The sequence below is a fragment of the Pseudomyrmex gracilis genome, unplaced genomic scaffold (assembly GCF_002006095.1).
Source record: "Pseudomyrmex gracilis isolate BER0280 unplaced genomic scaffold, ASM200609v1 scaffold_109, whole genome shotgun sequence".
Classification (NCBI taxonomy): domain Eukaryota; kingdom Metazoa; phylum Arthropoda; class Insecta; order Hymenoptera; family Formicidae; genus Pseudomyrmex; species Pseudomyrmex gracilis.
This window is the reverse complement of record NW_018020693.1, coordinates 381609-400825: the sequence shown is the minus strand read 5'-3', so window position 1 is coordinate 400825 and position 19217 is coordinate 381609. Positions and strand designations below refer to the sequence as shown.

At 38.0% G+C, this 19217-nt stretch overlaps 5 protein-coding genes and 1 long non-coding RNA gene across 10 annotated transcripts; 3 read left to right on the top strand and 3 right to left on the bottom strand.

Annotated features, from left to right (window-relative positions):
- Positions 1-29: 29 nt before the first annotated feature.
- On the top strand, positions 30-2078 carry LOC109856157 (solute carrier family 35 member E3-like). Its single transcript, XM_020431131.1, has 5 exons — positions 30-858; positions 960-1112; positions 1281-1363; positions 1564-1702; positions 1782-2078. The coding sequence occupies exons 1-5, from the start codon at positions 367-369 to the stop codon at positions 1839-1841; spliced, it is 927 nt and encodes a 308-aa protein (XP_020286720.1). The 5' UTR covers positions 30-366; the 3' UTR covers positions 1842-2078.
- LOC109856158 lies at positions 1245-1632 on the bottom strand. Its single transcript, XR_002250355.1, has 2 exons — positions 1544-1632; positions 1245-1382 (listed from the first exon to the last, which is right to left on the bottom strand). It is a non-coding gene; the product is annotated as an uncharacterized LOC109856158 (long non-coding RNA).
- A 541-nt stretch (positions 2079-2619) lies between the features above and the next one.
- LOC109856156 (ruvB-like 1) lies at positions 2620-6200 on the top strand. The gene is made up of 3 exons (XM_020431130.1): positions 2620-3046; positions 4375-5050; positions 5449-6200. Exons 1-3 carry the CDS (start codon positions 2906-2908, stop codon positions 6000-6002), a joined length of 1371 nt encoding a protein of 456 aa, XP_020286719.1. The 5' UTR covers positions 2620-2905; the 3' UTR covers positions 6003-6200.
- Positions 6201-6597: 397 nt separating this feature from the next.
- Positions 6598-11361, top strand: LOC109856149 (glycine dehydrogenase (decarboxylating), mitochondrial). Of its 2 annotated transcripts, XR_002250354.1 has the most exons (11): positions 6598-6903; positions 7024-7102; positions 7593-7728; positions 7818-8208; positions 8323-8843; positions 8926-9208; positions 9275-9924; positions 10004-10467; positions 10555-10700; positions 10783-10946; positions 11270-11361. XR_002250354.1 is itself a non-coding variant. In XM_020431107.1 (10 exons), the coding sequence occupies exons 1-10, from the start codon at positions 6697-6699 to the stop codon at positions 10882-10884; spliced, it is 2979 nt and encodes a 992-aa protein (XP_020286696.1). In that variant the 5' UTR covers positions 6598-6696; the 3' UTR covers positions 10885-11060. The 2 variants fall into 2 exon arrangements, 1 of the variants encoding a protein (XP_020286696.1); XM_020431107.1 differs by lacking the exon at positions 11270-11361 and having other exon boundaries at positions 10783-11060.
- LOC109856150 (HMG domain-containing protein 4) lies at positions 11152-13744 on the bottom strand. Of its 2 annotated transcripts, XM_020431110.1 has the most exons (6): positions 13660-13744; positions 12425-12877; positions 12306-12337; positions 12169-12244; positions 11887-12072; positions 11152-11640 (listed from the first exon to the last, which is right to left on the bottom strand). In XM_020431110.1, exons 1-6 carry the CDS (start codon positions 13703-13705, stop codon positions 11222-11224), a joined length of 1212 nt encoding a protein of 403 aa, XP_020286699.1. In that variant the 5' UTR covers positions 13706-13744; the 3' UTR covers positions 11152-11221. The 2 variants fall into 2 exon arrangements, with proteins under 2 accessions (XP_020286699.1, XP_020286698.1); XM_020431109.1 differs by having other exon boundaries at positions 12306-12871.
- A 513-nt stretch (positions 13745-14257) lies between these two features.
- LOC109856164 lies at positions 14258-17868 on the bottom strand. Of its 3 annotated transcripts, XM_020431141.1 has the most exons (6): positions 17775-17868; positions 17221-17685; positions 16674-16832; positions 16285-16582; positions 15454-16011; positions 14258-15352 (listed from the first exon to the last, which is right to left on the bottom strand). In XM_020431141.1, exons 2-6 carry the CDS (start codon positions 17416-17418, stop codon positions 15234-15236), a joined length of 1332 nt encoding a protein of 443 aa, XP_020286730.1. In that variant the 5' UTR covers positions 17419-17685; positions 17775-17868; the 3' UTR covers positions 14258-15233. The 3 variants fall into 3 exon arrangements, 2 of the variants coding, with proteins under 2 accessions (XP_020286730.1, XP_020286729.1); XR_002250357.1 differs by having other exon boundaries at positions 16679-16832; positions 17221-17868; XM_020431140.1 differs by having other exon boundaries at positions 17221-17868.
- Positions 17869-19217: the final 1349 nt, after the last annotated feature.

The following is a 19217-nucleotide window of genomic DNA, read 5'->3' as shown; positions in this document are numbered from 1 at the left end:
AAATGTAACGGGCGGTAGAGGCGCTGCGCGCAAAAGTGTCTTCCCTCCTTTCAAGGGCTAGTTTGACGACTTTGATAAAGAGAGCGTCGATTCTAATAAACGTTCGAGACGCAACGAAATATAGACATGTATCGTTGTGTGATGTATATGAATTAGCGAGTACAAGCGAAGCGATGAATGAGGTCAAATGGAACGGTAGCTTTATCATTAACAATTCATTGGCTGAAATTTATGAGCTGGAATTTAATAAAATGTATCTTGAACGTGCGAGGCACAACACGAGATATTGAAGGGTCACACGGTGTTGATGTTATTTTATTGACGAGATTATTAATACTGACAAGGAGTCAACATTAGGTTTCAAGGATGAACAAGAAAGTGGTCACCACGTTTTATCTCATGCTGAACATTGCCTTCTCGATCGCTATTGTACTGCTGAATAAATGGCTTTACATTCACACCAGGTTTCCAAACATCACGTTGTCCATGATACACTTTGTTATGACGTTTGTCGGTTTGATTGTCTGCGAGAAATTGGATGTCTTCTGCGTCAAAGACATCGACATCAAGGAGATGATACTAATCGCTATGACATTCTGTGGATTTGTCGTTTTGACGAATCTGAGTTTAGCTCATAATACCGTTGGAACTTATCAAGTGGCAAAAATGTTAACAACGCCCTGTGTAATACTGATGCAAATGATATTTTACAGGAAGCGTTTTAGTTTGCTGGTCAAGCTGACACTGATACCGATTATACTTGGAGTTATAATCAGCTTTTACTATGATATACAATTTAATGTTGTAGGAACCATTTACGCAGCATTGGGAGTGTTTGTAACATCGTTGTATCAAGTTGTACGTCAATTTTTCTTGCTTTCTTTAAAAATTAACATAGATTCTAGAATAATTGTAGAAAGCTAAAAATTTTACCACTAAAAATTATGTGTTTCTTACAGTTGGTAAATAGAAAACAAAAGCAGTTTCAAATGGATCCAATGCAATTGTTATTTTACCAAGCGCCATTGTCTGCCATTATGCTCTTAGTTATTGTTCCAATTTTAGAGCCAGTAGGACAAACTTTTACCCATGATTGGTCACTGTTGGACGTAGTATGTTCCTGATAAAAAGTCATTATATTCAAGCTGTAGCTAAACAAATATGTAGTTTATTTATTTATTTCTAGAGTAAGCCTTTAATAATGGAATTAAATTAAAATAAACTGTAGCCACACTGGATCAAGATAAGCTTGAATTTGATATATTTTATATTATTTACAGATCATGGTTGTAGTATCGGGAATAGTTGCATTCTTTGTGAATTTGACATCTTACTGGATAATAGGAAAGACTTCACCTTTGACGTATCCTTGTGTAAAAGTACTAAAAGAAAGTTACAAATTGGCATGTTATATTAAGTTATTAATGAAATTAGCATATGTAATTGTTAGTTGGCATTTTTTGTTTTTTTTTTTAATTTTTTTGTATCACGTTTTCTTAGACTTATCTGTTATTTTTTAATAAGTAAATAAATATATATGTACTTTAACAAGATGCAATATAGATATAATATGGTTGGACATTCCAAGTTCTGTCTAATATGGTTGGGAGGCACGTTGCTTTTCCACGAAACATTACAGATCAATCAAGTCATTGGTATAGCTCTGACATTAGTGGGGATTCTATTATACGCTCATGTTAAAGTGAGTTCGGACTTTGTACTCTAACGTCCTTTATCTCGATAATCTATAATTTAATGTATTTCTTCTTCTTTTTTTCCAGATGAAAGACAGTCAGATTGTGGCAACAGCTAGAGAAACGAAACCATTGCATAAAGTATGATTTCATTCCAAAATCAAAGAAAATAGTCGATCGCATTGAAAAAGAGCAATTATGGTACTTAAAACGCACATAAGCATGTTTTGTAAATATACAATATTGTACAGAATAAACTTTTATTTATTATTTCTAAAGTTGCTCCAAATTTCTTTCTAAAAAACAATCTTTAAAAAAAAAAAAATTAGATTAAACGAAATTTCTCTCAAACCTCAAAAGTAAAACTACAAGAGAAAATTGTATAGATGCAAATTATAAGAATAAAAGTCGTGGTGACCAGCAAAATGGGTCAACGTCACACCTTGGGCTGCGGTAAGTGAACGAGGGATTGAAATCAGCGACAACTTCAAATTAAGTGATTCATTCGACAGCTTTTTCCCAGGTGTATCGGACCCGAGGAAACCTTCTCAAAGTGCTCTTATATAGGAAAGCTAGCTACCCGCAGCACTATCGAGAAACTAGTTTTTGGTCATGAGACATCTAGTTATCGAAAAGTGTATCAGCTACTAAACGCGGCACTTTTTAACAGTAACAAACAGTATTTAATCTTTTATTTTTATTCTGTGGCAATATAATTTTCATAAGCATCTAAAATTACCGAGCATTTTGATTTTTAAGCTTATTTTTTCGTATTTTACAGATAGTGAAATATATTTTTATACACAAGAAAGATATCGTCTTCAACAAATAGATCAATAAATTAGAACTGCGGCCAACATAGCGCTATAAATGCTTCGCATTATTCTATCTTTTGGGCCTCCACCAATCAACGATTTACTTTTCCGGATTGCGCACGTAGCAGCCGCATGTCGTCTTCAACCGCGCAGCCTAGGAAATGAGTTTGAACTTCGCGTGACACGCACGTGTTTGATTTCTGCCAATAGCGAACGTCGTAGCACCGCAGAACAACGCGTTCATCAACAGGCGCGGGTTAGCAACGGATTGCCCATTTGGTGTCTATCAGCCCATCAGCCCGCTGTCCGAGCAGTCCGAGTAGTCGCTTGGAAACCAAACGCAGGATATAGCAACGTGTTCCGACTTCTCCTCGCATTGATTTAACAATCGTAGCCATGAAGATCGAGGAAGTGAAGAGCACCGCTAAAACTCAAAGAATTTCCGCGCATACACACATCAAAGGATTAGGCCTCGATGAAAACGGCACGGCGATACAAAACGCGGCCGGTCTCGTTGGTCAGGAACTTGCGCGTGAGGTTAGTTGCAGAGATAATTGCGTGCTCGCGGAATAGCGTAGCAGGCTAGTTGCCGGCATTTAGCCGGAAAAAAAATCAGTTCTTGTTTGCATGTTTAATATTGGTTTATGAAAGACTGTGACTGTGAACTTTATACCGGCAATTTACTCAAGTTTCAGCGTTTTTGTTCACAGTAACAAGCATGTTCATCATATGCTTGATCTATTGCGTGCCTGTTCGTGGAATTTTTGTGCAAACAAAATGTGTCACGAAGTAGCTGTGAAATAAAATTTTCATTGATGGGAAATGAAGCTGCTCTTATGATTCCCATACATGGAATGCGGTAACGCCGTTCAGCAACGTCTCGCTCTTTCGGAACCCGTTTCCAGATAATTTCTTAATTTTATTTTTTCCAGTTAACGATGACAAAAGTTTCTGAATATACCAGAGTTCTTTTTCTTTAGAGTTCGCTTTACAATCAAAAATAATGGATTTACATTCCGAAAAAGCGAGATGTTGATTGGTAACCACATTGCCGCGTCTTGCCTGTGGCAGCCATATTTCTGCAAAACAACACTTCCGTCGTTACATTTACAGCAAAGTTCCGCTTTCCTCATATAACTCGTACTCTTTGTGGTTGGTGATTTGCTTCCTTTTCACATTCTCCCTCATTCGGCTATTCTATTACCGACACTCGTGCGCATGCGTTTCTTTTTCGCTGATGACGAACAGTTACGTATGACCCCTGGTGGGGTCTATCCATAGTTCAAGTGAAGAAGAGAGACCAAATGGACGAGAAAACTCGTCCGTTTTGCGCATCTCGCCTAACTGAATGTTCTCCCACTCCATAGCTATTGGCTGTCAGCAGGTGTCCCGCCAATCCCACACGCAACGCTGTCCCCTATTTTAATCGGTTTTTTCTCTTATGCGCAAAAAAATTCTCTTCTCGATTTGAATTCAACACAAGATCTTAAAAAGAATAGTCAAGATTTTTAACAAATAAAACCACTTAATTATGATTAAAACAGTGTTTTTAGCAAAAAATTAATATTAAAAGAATGTATTTATAATAAAAATAAATTTATATATTTATTCTAATTTAAAAAAAAATTTGTTTATTAAACTTATTTAAACCCTACCAGAGAGAGAGAGAGAGAGAGAGAGAGAGAGAGAGATATGCACAAAGAATTAATATTTACTATACTAATATATAACTTATTACATATGTTTAGTTGTTTTCTTGATTGAGATAAAAATAAGAGTTGTATATAAAAGTTATATAAGATTTATGTATTATATATCAAATTATGAAATATATATAATTAGCATTTATTGGTATTTTTTTACAGGCTGCAGGTATTGTAGTTGATATGGTAAAATCAAAAAGAATGGCAGGTCGAGCTGTGTTGCTGGCTGGTCCACCAGGCACAGGCAAAACTGCGATAGCTCTCGCTATCGCTCAAGAACTTGGTAATAAAGTACCTTTTTGTCCTATGGTGGGTTCAGAGGTTTATAGTTCAGAAATAAAGAAGACAGAGGTTCTTATGGAGAATTTCAGAAGAGCCATCGGTTTAAGAATCAAAGAAACTAAGGAAGTTTACGAGGGTGAAGTCACAGAATTAACACCTGTGGAAACAGAAAATCCTATGGGCGGTTATGGCAAAACAGTGTCACACGTGGTTCTTGGATTGAAGACCTCCAAAGGCACAAAACAGTTAAAATTGGATCCTTCTATATACGAGTCTTTGCAAAAAGAAAAGGTGGAAACTGGCGATGTTATTTATATCGAAGCCAACAGTGGAGCGGTAAAGCGACAAGGTAGAAGCGATAATTTCGCTACGGAATTTGATTTGGAGGCCGAGGAATATGTTCCTTTACCGAAGGGCGATGTACACAAGAAGAAAGAAGTCATTCAAGACGTGACTCTGCACGATTTAGATGTTGCTAATGCCAAACCACAAGGTGGCCAAGACATAATGTCCATGATGGGACAATTAATGAAACCTAAAAAGACGGAAATAACAGGTAAGAGATTTATTTGAATACAGTCAAACATCGCTAATCTCGACGTTACTTTTCGTCTTTTGTTTACTTTTTTTTATTGGTTACTATTTCTCACACTATTCTTACCGATTCACCTCTTATATATATACTGTTTACTGTGAAAGACAAGTTTTGATAAAGTCAATTCCAAATCATCGAGAAAAATAAGGTAGCAAGATTTGAATTTAGTATCGCGGTCGCTTTAGCATTACTATGCTAGCATCAATCCACTGAGCTATCTTCCATCCTTCTTGAATATTATTTATATATTTGTGATTTTCTTTTGTAAATTCTATAGATATATATAATTTAATTTTTATTTAATAAAAAAGTTTTAAGTTAAGAAGACATTTAATTGTACATAAATTATTTTATTTCAGATAAACTACGAAAAGAGATAAATAAAGCAGTAAACAAATACATTGATCAAGGTATAGCCGAATTAGTACCTGGAGTATTATTTATAGATGAAGTTCACATGTTAGACATTGAGACATTTACCTATCTGCATCGTGCGCTGGAGAGCGCAATAGCTCCGATTGTTATCTTCGCCACAAATCGCGGTCGGTGTGTGATCAGAGGAACAGAAGACATTGTATCTCCACACGGAATACCTCTCGATTTGTTGGACCGTCTGCTGATCATAAGGACGCTTCCATATTCCAGACAGGAAATCGAACAGATAGTGAAACTAAGAGCAGTCACGGAAGGATTGCAAATCGAAGACGAGGCTCTCTCTGTTCTCGGGGACCTTGGTACAAAAACAACTCTGCGATATGTGGTGCAACTTCTGACACCTGCAGCTTTGACGGCAAAGATCAACGAAAGAACCAGCATAAAAAAAGAAGATATTGAAGAAGCAAACACACTCTTCTTAGACGCCAAATCATCTGCCAAGATACTTACGCAAAATCAAGATAAGTTTATGAAATAAAAAAATTAGATCTTACGATTGTTGCTTTGTTTCCCTAATTTAATTACCTTATCAAGTATTTTTACATATTTCTTAAAATATGTAGTTCTGATTGTTTAATTTGACTTATTTATGTTTTAGTTAGGTTAGGTAAATAATTCTGACATTGTATATAATATATAGCGTGTAAGCAAATTACATATTATTGATGAAAGAAAAAACCTGATATATTATTGTATATTTCTTATATATTGTATATGTAATTTTTATATACATAGGAACTTTGTATCAATAAAGTATTAAAAAAAAGCAATAAACAGACAGTAAAAATGTGTCTGTTTTGTTTTGTTTTCACGTATTTAGATAATCTTTCACGTCTTACGGAATAGTTGCACAATAGCAATGAAAACAAAGTTTGTTTACGACAATTCTACGCTGGGGGTAGGACGTTCTACTTTTTAACGCGTCATAAGATACAAAATAATTTCTCAATGTTGTCTACAACAACTCAGATTAAAAAACTGCTGAAGAGTTCAAGCTGTAATCACAAAAGTTGTGACATCACACCGCGCGCACGATATCGAGCACTCGGCGTATAAAAATCTCCGTCACGTTTAGCGTCCGTTTAGTTTTGATAAGTTTCTCGCAAATGGCTGTGATGTTAAGACGCGTCTAGGAAATTTTTACATACATATTTAGATTTTTGAAAGTTACAATGCAGTGCATTTTAAAGACGACGAGATACGCTGGGCTTTTAAATAAACGCAATTTCGTGACTCGACGTGCAATTGGATTGCAATTGAGTTGTTCGCAGAAAGAGAATCTCGAAAGATTGCTCTTGCCACAAGATGAATTCCAGACGAGACACATCGGGCCGAGGGAAAGAGAACAAGTGAAAATGTTGAGACTACTTGGATTCAAGGTAAAGTAATTGTGAAATTCGCGCGTTTTCTTTTGATATAACGCAAACGTAGTATTGTAAAATATTTTTACAAGAGAACACACATAAATTAATTTTATCCGTAATTTTTGACATCAATAGAGTCTCGATGAGCTAACGGAAACAGCAGTACCAGCTAAGATTCTTTACAAGGGCGATTTGAATCTTGACGATCCCATTAGTGAGTAATAAGTTCGTTCTCTCCGCAATCAGTATGATCTTCATCACTGTACAATATCTAAGTTGAAATTTAACAATAAATCATATTAATTTGGGCGTGAATCGTCAATTTTTATTCCGCCGTTCCCTAAAACCGGCGTGAATTTTTTCTTCCGAGATAAGAAACAGCGAGATTTTTAGCTTTTTTTTCTTTATAAGACAGCATGATAGCAGCATGATAGGTCACTTCGTAAAAACGTGACTGGAGTCACGAGACTTTTGTATAATTTTTGTCGAGAAGCCTATATGTGTGTGTGTATGTGTGTGTGGATAAAAAAGTTGATAATCTCTTTCATATACATCGTTATCTGAGGTCATAGTTCGATCTCGTGCGTCCGCTCCGCACGTGATTTCAAACGAAATTGTAATCACATATATTGTCGTCACACACAGCCGTACATCGAGCAATGCAATAAAATAATAACGATTAAAGAAAAAACCAATTGTCACAGCTGAGTACGAGCTGATAAAGCGGATCACCAGAATTTCGGAGAAGAATGATGTGTGGCGGTCTTACATAGGCATGGGGTATCACAACTGTTGCGTGCCGCACACGATTATGCGCAATATTTTCGAAAACCCGGGATGGTGAGGCGCACAAAAAGAAATATAACAGTCAATAAACATGATTATGTTGAAGAAGAAATTTGTATAAACAGCATTATTGCATTTTTTAGGACGACGCAGTACACTCCTTATCAGCCGGAGATTTCGCAAGGACGACTGGAAGGCTTGTTGAATTACCAAACAATGATATGCGACTTGACGGGGATGGAGGTGGCTAACGCCTCCCTCTTGGACGAAGGAACTGCAGCGGCGGAGGCTTTGGCTCTCGCGTATAGACACACCAAGAGAACGAAATTGTTTCTATCCGATCAAGTGCATCCTCAGACTATCGGCGTTATTGCAACGCGCGCCGCTTCCCTGGGTTTGACGCTGGAAATTGGTGATGTGTTCAAGGCGAACACCTGCGCCAAGGATATCGCCGGTATTCTCGTCCAGTATCCCGATACAACTGGCTGCGTACACGATTTCGAGAACATCGTCATCAAAGCACACGAAAACGGGGTATTTACTTTCGAGAATTATAAAATATACACACGGAAACAAAGAATGTATATATATTTTTACTATTATTTTATTTTAATTAAAACTAAACCACGTATCTTCTTCTTGTTTCAGACACTCGTTTGCGCAGCTACCGATTTACTGGCTCTGGCTATACTTCAACCACCGAGTGAGTTTGGTGTCGATATATGCGTGGGCACGAGTCAACGTTTCGGAGTGCCGCTCGGATACGGCGGACCCCACGCGGGATTCTTTGCTTGCCGTCAGAAGCTGGTGCGACTGATGCCCGGCAGGATGATAGGCGTTACGAGAGACTCTAGCGGGCAAGATGCTTATCGGCTGGCACTTCAGACGCGCGAGCAGCATATCAGAAGAGACAAGGCCACCAGCAATATTTGCACCGCGCAAGCGTTGCTGGCGAATATGTCCGCGATGTACGCGGTTTATCACGGACCTCAAGGGATACGGGACATCGCGAACAGAGTGCACAATTTAACGTTGGCTCTCGCGTGGGGTTTAGAAGCGGCCGAAAACGCGATAAACAATATATATTTTTTTGACACCATCAGAGTGACCCCGAAGATCTCTGTGCAAGAGGTCAAAGCCAATGCGAACAGAGCTAAGATAAATTTGAGGTAGATAGATTTGTATTCTTCTAAGCACAGTTTAACCGTTTTGTGATTTTGTTATTGAATAATTGTTGTGGAACAATCGCAGATATTACAACGACGATACGATCGGAATATCTCTAGATGAGACGACAACGGTGGAAGACGTGAATGATCTTTACAAGATATTTTCGGCCAACATTACGGTCGAGGATGTTGTCCAGGACGACAGTTATCTCGCGAGGAATTTAGACAGATCGAACTTCTACCGCACTATTCCGTACTTACAACATCCCGTCTTCAACAGCTACCACTCTGAAACTAGGATAGTTCGGTACATGAAATCTCTCGAAAACAAGGATGTATCTCTCGTGCACAGCATGATTCCGCTGGTGAGCGATTGTTTACAAACAGCAGTTTTCACCGTTTGTTTGTTTCTAACATCAACGTTTATTTAGGGTTCTTGCACGATGAAACTAAACTCGACCACAGAGATGATGCCTTGCAGTTTGAAAGGCTTCACGGACATACATCCCTTCGCTCCGCTCGAACAGGCCGAGGGATATCGAGAACTATTCGCCGAGTTAGAACGAGATCTGTGCGCGATCACCGGTTACGACGGTATCAGTTTTCAACCGAACAGCGGGGCGCAGGGTGAGTACGCGGGTTTGAGGGCTATACAGTGCTATCACGAGTTCAACGCCGATAAGCATCGGCAAGTCTGTCTGATTCCGATATCCGCGCACGGCACGAATCCCGCGTCCGCGCAAATGGCGGGCATGCGGGTGGAGCCGATTCTTGTGCGGAAAGACGGCTCCGTCGACACGACACATCTTACGGAGATGATAGACAAGCATCGAAAGACGCTGTCCTGTTTGATGATCACGTATCCGTCTACAAACGGAGTGTTCGAGGAGACGATCGGCGATATATGCGACATGGTACACGACGCCGGTGGGCAAGTGTACTTGGACGGCGCCAATATGAACGCTCAAGTCGGTCTATGTCGACCAGGCGATTACGGCAGCGACGTGTCGCATCTCAATTTGCACAAAACGTTCTGCATTCCTCACGGAGGCGGCGGGCCCGGCATGGGTCCAATTGGAGTGTAAGTGTAATCGTTTTTTTTCATAGCTCTATATTTTGTTGAATTTGTAAAATACAAATATAAAAATTCAAATTTTCAGAAAGCGACATCTTATACCCTTCCTTCCAAATCACCCGGTGATAAATTGCTCGAGTTACGGTAACGACGACATAAAAAATCTCGGCGCTGTCTCAGCCGCGCCTTTCGGTTCGTCCGCCATTTTACCGATCTCGTGGGCTTACATCAAAATGATGGGCCCGAAGGGTTTGCGCAAAGCCACGCAAGTGGCTATTCTCAACGCCAATTACATGAGCAAGAGATTAGAGAAACATTACAAAACGCTGTACAAAGGTGAAAGCGGACTGATCGCGCACGAGTTCATTTTGGATATAAGGGACTTTAAGAAGACTGCTAATATTGAGGCCGTCGACATCGCGAAGAGATTAATGGACTATGGTTTTCACGCGCCGACCATGAGTTGGCCCGTGGCCGGAACCTTAATGATCGAGCCGACTGAATCAGAAGACAAGATCGAGTTGGATAGGTTTTGCGATTCCCTAATCTGTGAGCTTGAGAAAAACTAACATACAAATAATCTCTCAATATTTTAGCAAAATATTGCTTATTCGAAATTATAAATTTCTTTTATAGCTATAAGAAAGGAGATTGCAGATATTGAGGAAGGGAAAATGGATATTGCGCAGAATCCTTTGAAAATGGCACCTCATACTCAAGAACAAGTGATAACCACCGAATGGAATCGGCCGTACTCGCGAGAATTAGCGGCTTTTCCAGCTGTAAGTATATTAATATATCGATATTAATTAATTGGTATTCGTATTAATTAATTTTATATATTAATTGTATTTGTCACTCTAGCCATTCGTGAGAGGAAGAAATAAGATTTGGCCAAGTGTCGGAAGAATAGACGACATATACGGCGATAAAAATCTATTTTGCACGTGCCCGCCCGTTTTATAAGAACAATAACTACGATGTGACTTACACATATCATGTACAGCTATAGAATTATATACATATATGTAAATATTTATTGCAACTTTTTTATACAAATATATTTATATGCAAAGTTTTTGAAGCTCGTTCTCTAATGAGCAGGTAAAATATAAGAAATAAAACATACAAATTATGTAGAAGGTTACGACTGAAAAAGATTGACCTGGTCATTTACTTATAACTTTCATATATTTTTATTTAATCTCATATATTTACATACAATTTTTTTGATATACTTTATACATACTTTGTATATGCATGTATATGTACATATATATATATATATTTATATTTATTTATATTATAAACCCGGCATAAGATATGCGATATTATCAAGCATTTGTGACAGAGTCTCAGGTCTAGCGCCATTCGTTTCTGGCAACTGTTGCGTTAAACACATCAACGGACCTAAGGCACAGAGCAGCGAGTCCAACAGAACCGAAAAAGTGCCGGAAATGGCGATCTGACCATCATGTTCCTTCAAACGTTCTCCAATTATGGTCAAACTCTCGCCGAGAAGTTTGAGATGAGCAGCGACATCGATCGGCTGCATTCCCACGACTTTATACATTCCCGTGCCTATTACCGGCTCATTGACCAGATCCTTGCCGGTGCGATTTGACGGCGAGACCGGGATGTTCCCGACTACAGACGGCATACCAAGTTGAATAGAGGCAGGTTTTTTTATTGAAGCGGATTTTACTTCCTTTGCGTTATTACCTGAAATATAGAGCACACGAGAATAAATTTATCATCGACGTGTTAAATGATAATCTCCATATGCGCACACATGTAACAAGAGACTCAAGTATAAAAAAGACTACAAACAAAAAGATCAAAAGAATATTCGTTTCAATAAATATTTTTATCCAGTGCACATGCATACATGAAGAGAAAAAAAGCAAAGATTATACTACGCAACATATACAAATCATACATTTTGTACTATACAAAGATCAAACCCACCAATTTTATTAATGAACTTTTTTGGAGAGACAGGTTGTGGCATTTTCCAATTTGGTTCATTTTTACTTGCCGGCAAAGAATGCGATTTTGCCGCTAGGCGCTTTGCACGCCTGCGCCAATTATATTTTTCCAGTTGTGGCACTGTAGCCCACAGTTCTCCTAATCGCTTAGAAATTGTCGCAAAATCTACAAAAAGTTTGTATAAAAGCAACGATCAATATAAACATGAACATTGCATGCCGTTTCGTAGCCGATAGTCGATATAAATGCAGCTTTAGATACCCATATAACGATTTTGCTCTAACAGTTCTGGCCTAACTTTCTTTGCCCATAGCATATAAGCAGTAAACCTCGTTTTCTAAAAATATCAAAAGATTAAGGCCATTCTTCTCTCTATTGCTTTTCGTTTTAGTACGTACCCCTTTGTCCTTCCGCTGGGTCTTCGACTTGCCTATAATTTTTCCATCCTTAATAATTAGCTTTTTTTTACATTTTTCAAGCATATACAAACTATTCGCTTGCGATGGCGTTTCCTGACCTGATGGAGGCTCTAGTTTTCTGAATCCCGTTTCTCTCTCATCGATCATAAGAGGATCTATCTCATTCTCGCTCCCAGACTCTAGGCTATAGTTCTCTTCCTCATTTAATCCAGGATCATCAGATTCTGAGCCTGACAACTGTCCTTCATTATCAGACAAGAGTTCATCCTTAAGTTCCACTTTGATTCTAGATTGTTCATGATGAGAGCTCAAACTTTTCCTTTGTCGCCCGTCATTATTCGCTTGACTGGATGGAATAGGCAGTATCTGTTGATGATGCTGCTGTATTTCATAGTGACTTTCCAAGAATGGCTGAGTTTGCAAATGTTGAGTTTGAGCCTTCTGCCTCTTAAGTTTATTGTCTGTAATATTATCAGGTGACTCAAAGTCAACAAGCTTGGAAGATTTTTTCCTCACACGACCACTGCGGGAAATACCAGTGACCTCTAGATCTGAAAGATAAAGCAGACTGCACCTTGCCAAAAAAAAGAAAGGGTCTAATATACTCTGCAAATAGCTAACTACTAGAATCAGGAACAGATGCACTACGGAGCGCAGCAAATATTACTAAATATACAGACTACATCAGTTAGCAAAGATGTGCAGCCAGCTTAGCAGTGCAATGTTCAAATTCTATTTCATTTTTTGTTTTACACAAATACTTTCTATCATATTCTCATGAAAGACAAATTGTCAAGTAATCAAGCATTCTGTACATGTGAAGAACAATAACCGTGTGGAGTAAATTGGAAAACAATAAAGCTCCAAATGTGTTTCCACACTTGTTTTTGATCTACTCAATCTTGTCAAAACATCGCATGTGAGATGTAACAAACTGCGAGGGGAGTTTAAGCGAGGCATACGGAGAACTATTTACATGTTAATTACTTCAAGAGAGAGATTACGTCGATAGTGTATGTGGTTTGGCACAGAATCGAGAGATCCGAGGTGGAATTTTTTGCGTGAGAAAAAAAAAACTTGACAAATTCTAACCACGCGAAAATGGATTCCGGGCACGGCGCTGGTTAGTGCAGCGATTATCCGTCGCAACACGCCGAGGCGCTAGCGCCCACATGTGTATAACAACGCCAAAACTGTAACCGCTCGCAAGGGAGAAAAAAACTACGGGATTTCTCTACGAGTGCGCGCAAAATCATGCGATTCACCGCAAGCAACATCACCAAAACCCGGACACGATATCATCGATGCGATCGCGACAAAAACCAATGCTCACCGTCACTCTTTTGGGCACGCGACTTGGATGATCCGAACATATCCATAGCGTCCTTCCGCCGCTGGGTCGCCTGCTGAACGCGCGCGCTGCGCCGCCGCCGCACACTCTCGGATTTCGCGGGCAGCGAGCGTTCGTACCTGATGCAGCGCGACGACGTTGAATCACCGCTCTCCATCGCGCTGACAAACGCGAAAGAATAATGCGATATATATGTCCTAACGGGAGAATCTCGCTTGCGTCACCACCGTCGTTTCGTCAACTTTATCGCGAAACGATAGAATTACGCGAATCATTTATTAATTCACGACCTTATGACCTTTTTATGTTTTTAAAACAACTGCTGTATACAACCGCTCAGGCGCGCTCGGAGGCATGCGTCGACGCTGCCGTGCGCGCGATACTTCAAAAGTAGTCAACTTCACGCGGGACCAACTTCAACTTTCTTCGACGCTCTCTGTCTTGGTTCGCACGTTCGCGATATCTCGCAAAAGATTCTCTCGCGCGTTGCGAAAAGTAATAAAAAATCGTGAAAAATAATGCGAAAAAACTAAGCCTGCGCTGAGATGTTCGAGCGCCATGTGAAAATAAAGCGGCCGCGCGACTATGTACGTGAGATATTGATATAAGACAAAAATTAATTCTCACAATCTCTTTTTATAACTTGAGCGAGCGAGATATGTCGTCATTGACGTGATTTTTTTCAGAACCGAGAGATATAATTTTCGGCATAATCCGATTTTTCTGTACTCGTTGAGAACGACGGCAATCGAATTTCTGACGAGAACATTAGATCGATGTACTTCACACACATCCAAATAACCAGATTGACGTAATAGGTGACTGATAAAATTTTTATTATCACTTGTTTTTGCCTAACTGTGTGTTGCTAGACCAGGAGTCAGTGAATAAATTTCGCGTAATTCTCTCGCTTTGATCGACGCAAAACTTTATGTAATTTTACGGACCCTCTCTCCCCGGCACTCACACAATGCCTTTCTTCGCGCTGAATTGCGTGCGACGAATTTTTTAACAATTCTTTGATTTCCAAATCAATTGAATTTGACTTCTGGTGCTCGCATGCAATTTAACACAAAGAATAATCATTCCGCGTCGCATGCTTAGGTAACGATTGACAATTATAATTGAAATAGAATCATTTAGTGCATATTTTGCATTTAATTGTTAATTGTGAGAAAAAAAGATCACATACAAGGCAAAGATGTATTACAATTGTCGTTATGAAAATACATAATTATGTAACAATTGTATTTGTTATTAATTACTGTTCTCTAATATAAAATGTTGTGTCTTATGTACAAGCAAGTATGTTAATGTCTATATACATGAATTTGTAACGATGTCTCAAGAATACTAACTACAAAAAGTGCAATTTGAAAAGATAATTTAACTAAGAAAAATGCACTTCTCATGTATAGAGATACAAACGTTTATATCTGTAGGAATATATTCTTGAATAGGAACATATTCTTGAATAAGAGGTTTTCCTCATGTGCACGTATGCATATAAAGCAGCCAAACTTTATGTATATAGCCAAACTTTTTAATTGATGTCATCATATCTTTATTCGGAGATTGTACCTACAATTGAAATATCGATCCAACATAGTTTTCATGGTTTCTATAGGCGTCCGTAGATTTGATATAAGCGATTTGACACGTACTTTTGTACATTCTAAAGTTTGTACACAAAAAAAAAGATCAAAGATTAGATAAGAAATATTATCTGCGTTAATTATTTGCACAACATAAGAGCTATGTATTTGAATATATTACCGTCGGGTTTTTTTGACGAATCTTTTCGATAATAGAATGTCGAATATAATTGATTTATATAAGAATGAAAATTATATAAAAAGGTGTTCATTTGGTTCATTTGCCTCTGAGTCGTTACAGACTTAATCGTATCGTCTTTATAAGTGTTTAGCAGTATTACGCATTTCTCTATCACGCGAAGACGTAAGACTCTTAAAAGGATTTTACATTTGTTCTCAAGTTCTGTCTCTGCGTTAGCTCTTGTCAATTCGGCGAAGTATTTATTTATGATTACCCATAAAGGTTTAAATATAGAATCAAAATTAAGATTTTGAGATGGAAATAAATTAGGTTGTCTTAACTTGGTTACTAAGTCTAACCACATTTCTATGCTTGTCCAGTCTGTTATGGAAATGTCGTCATCTGTGCACAGAAATCTAAAATATATGAGTTCCACTAATCCACAGTCAATCAGTTCTTGTATATTGAATAGATCACTCAAAAGCGGTTCCAAAGAATTTGGAAATCTTATTTCTGATAGCTTCCAAATCATACAGAATATATCTTTTAATATATTACCTACAATAAAATTAAAAGATTATTAACAGTAATACAGATACAATATACACATAGTACAGATAATTCTTGTATAACGCGGATATTCCGTTCCACCAAAAATACCGCGTTATATAAATCGCGTTATACGACATTCTCATAAGCGCGCATATTGAAAAAAAACGAGATTAGACTCCATTTTATTACAATTTGTAAATCGCGTTATATCGAAACCGCGTTGTTCAAGTATCGCGTTATACGAGGATTACCTGTACACACATGTACGTTTACACATACCAGGAAGAGATATACACCATAATACGTTGGTTATAAATATCCCGAAAAATCCTCTTGTATTCTTCAAATGAGTAACCCAAGGCGATGCGGGACAGTTTTCAATCGTAAATATTATTAAATGAAACAATCTGAGAAGATTGTGCGTTAAGAAAGTCTCGCTTGCAATGTATCTATTTCGAAAATAATTTATGATGAAATTCACAATGTCCAAGTCTTCGCCTATACTGTTAATTATATCTGTTTTAGCTGTATATTCATCTTCCTTGGCAAGTTCAACAATGATACTTATAGTTATGTTCTAAAAATTTTTTCATATAGATTTAGATTTTAAAACAATGTGTGTGTGTGTGCGTAATATAGTAGTAATAATACAGACAAATACATCATACTTTACATAATAGCGATGAACAATCTTTCAACAGAAACTTTGCTATTTTTAAGAAGTTATGTTCACAGAAAAACTTTTTGACTTGGCAATCTTGAACATAACAATGGAAGCGACGAATGGACTTAATATCATTATGATTAAGTTTGCGGTTTTGATGAATCTGAAAACATTATGTCTTTTTTGTTTCAAACAACATTAAAACAAACTGACTAGGATTATTTTAGACTTAAACACAAGTATAATAAAAACAATGGAATGTAATAAAATTGTGTATATGATAATAGTATTTAGTTGTATCTGCAACATAAGTTTTTGAGATTCCGTTTGTCAAAAGTAAATATATCAACAAAAAGTTGTTTACATGTTATACTTACACAGAACAAAAATCCACGCACAGAACCCTCACATCAGATGTCCATTAGATATCGCATAGAGCTGTCTGAACGTCTGATGAATATCTAATGAGGATTTTGCTCTGTGTAAGTAGTGCAGCAAAAGTAGTGTAAGTAGTTCTGTGTCGGTTTTTCTGATGTATATATGAAAATCACCTGATTTAGAAGGCACAGATAATTATAAAATTGAGACTTGTCGATTGAAATCGAAGTGCCAGAAATTTTTACTGAGTCTGTAGAGTTAGGTGCTTCATTGTTGAAACTATTATTTATTTCCCGCATCACTTTGTTTGTAAATTGATTTGTGAAAACACCTATCGTATTTTCCACCATCCTTATATCGTCTCTTGTCATCGTATCTTTTATTATTCGGATATGTTGTATATAGAACGGACTTGTGCAACAAAGTGTGTGCGTTTGGTGCTCGGTTTCAGAATTTTTCGGTTACACAAGTTACTCAATAAAGGTTTCTTGTAACTGGCCACAGCCTCGTGGCTGCTGTATCGTGAAAACTACGCGGAAATATACGATCGGATTTGTTTACTGTCAGGTAAGATTTATTGCGACCAATATGGCGTTGTCGAGCAATGAAGAGATACACTTGTATCACGTTTCACAGAGCTAATTAAATACGACGTGCAAATAAATATATGTGACACAAATATATTCATATACGTATATACAGAAAATATATATATTAAAACACAAACGTTTGTGCTACGCTCTCTTGCGTATCTCGTTCACAATTGTACATTTCCACCGAGCCGAATTTCAAAGCGTGTCTTATTTGTTGCGATTTCACGAGAGCTCTCCTTTTACACGAAACTCGTTAGCACGTGCGATACTCGAGTTTGCGCTTGCGCGAGTACACGCGTACAGGAAGAACTTTTTTGCGAGCTCAAAGTTTTGCGACCTCTAGATCCGCTATATCTAAGATCCAGATGCAACATACGCTACAAATATTTGCTCTTTTGCCTTCAAAGTTATAACTGAACGGTAAAACCTATAAAGAGTCTAAAATAATATTAGCAAAGCTAATAGCGAGGTTTTGAGAGGTTGAAAGAGAAGAGTTCGAGTTTATACGATTCACGTTTATACGATATACAAACGCGTACGAGCAAATGGTATGATATTGTGTTGATATTTGTGTTATTTCTTATACACTAAATGACATTAAAAATTGGCTGTCGATCTGCCGATCCACGTAAAATTGAAAATAACAGTCAGAATATGAATATACTTTTCTAAGCTTTAAAATCTTATGATCGATTTTGCTCTGATCGATTGCTCTGATCGATTGCTCTGATTGCAGTCAATCACGCATGAAAGTAAAAAAATAGTATTGAAGTAAACAATTACATATTGTATATAGAGATGAAGGGTGAGAGAGAATAAAAGAAAAGACCGGCGATTTTGTTCAATGCGTTCGAGTACCTGTGCACTCGTACACACATGTGCGTGTGTATGTGTCTCTGTGCGCGCACACACACGCGCGCGCGTCATCGCGTCTACGCCTTGAACGTTCTCTTCCGCATTTCACGTTGTCGGAAAAATTCCGCCAAACAATCTAACAGTTATAGTATACATGGAATTGCGCAAAACTGTAATATCTACTATAATGGGACTATAGCTACATGGGGTTGAAAAGATCCAAGATTACGTATAATGTTATTATTCACACAAGGACAGAAAAATATACATGTAATGTATTTATTATAATTTTCTTGAGAACAAAAGTATGTGTGTTGTGTATCCGACAAATTACATGGCGTTTAGTTGAAGAAAGGGAAATTTATACGCTAGTAGTACTAGCATGAGCAGAATTCGTGCATATGTCGCGTCTTTTTTTCGCGCGCGCAGTAAACAACGAAGGGAAAAGCCGTCCGTTATGCGTTTTCCACAACAGCGTGTATATAACGACGTCGGCGTGTCGAAGCGATGCCGGCTGGTCCGTATTATAGCAATTCAATAATAAATTGTAGAACGGCTCGCGGTCGCCGCATTATGCGCCGGTAATCACAGTAATAAGCAGTTCTAAAAGTAACGTAAGTACGTTGTAGGTAGTAACGAGTGTGGAGCTGTAATCTCCGGGGGATGCCCCTACGTTCGCGGCAAAAGCGAAAGAGGAGAGAAAGAGTGAGAGAGAAAGAGAG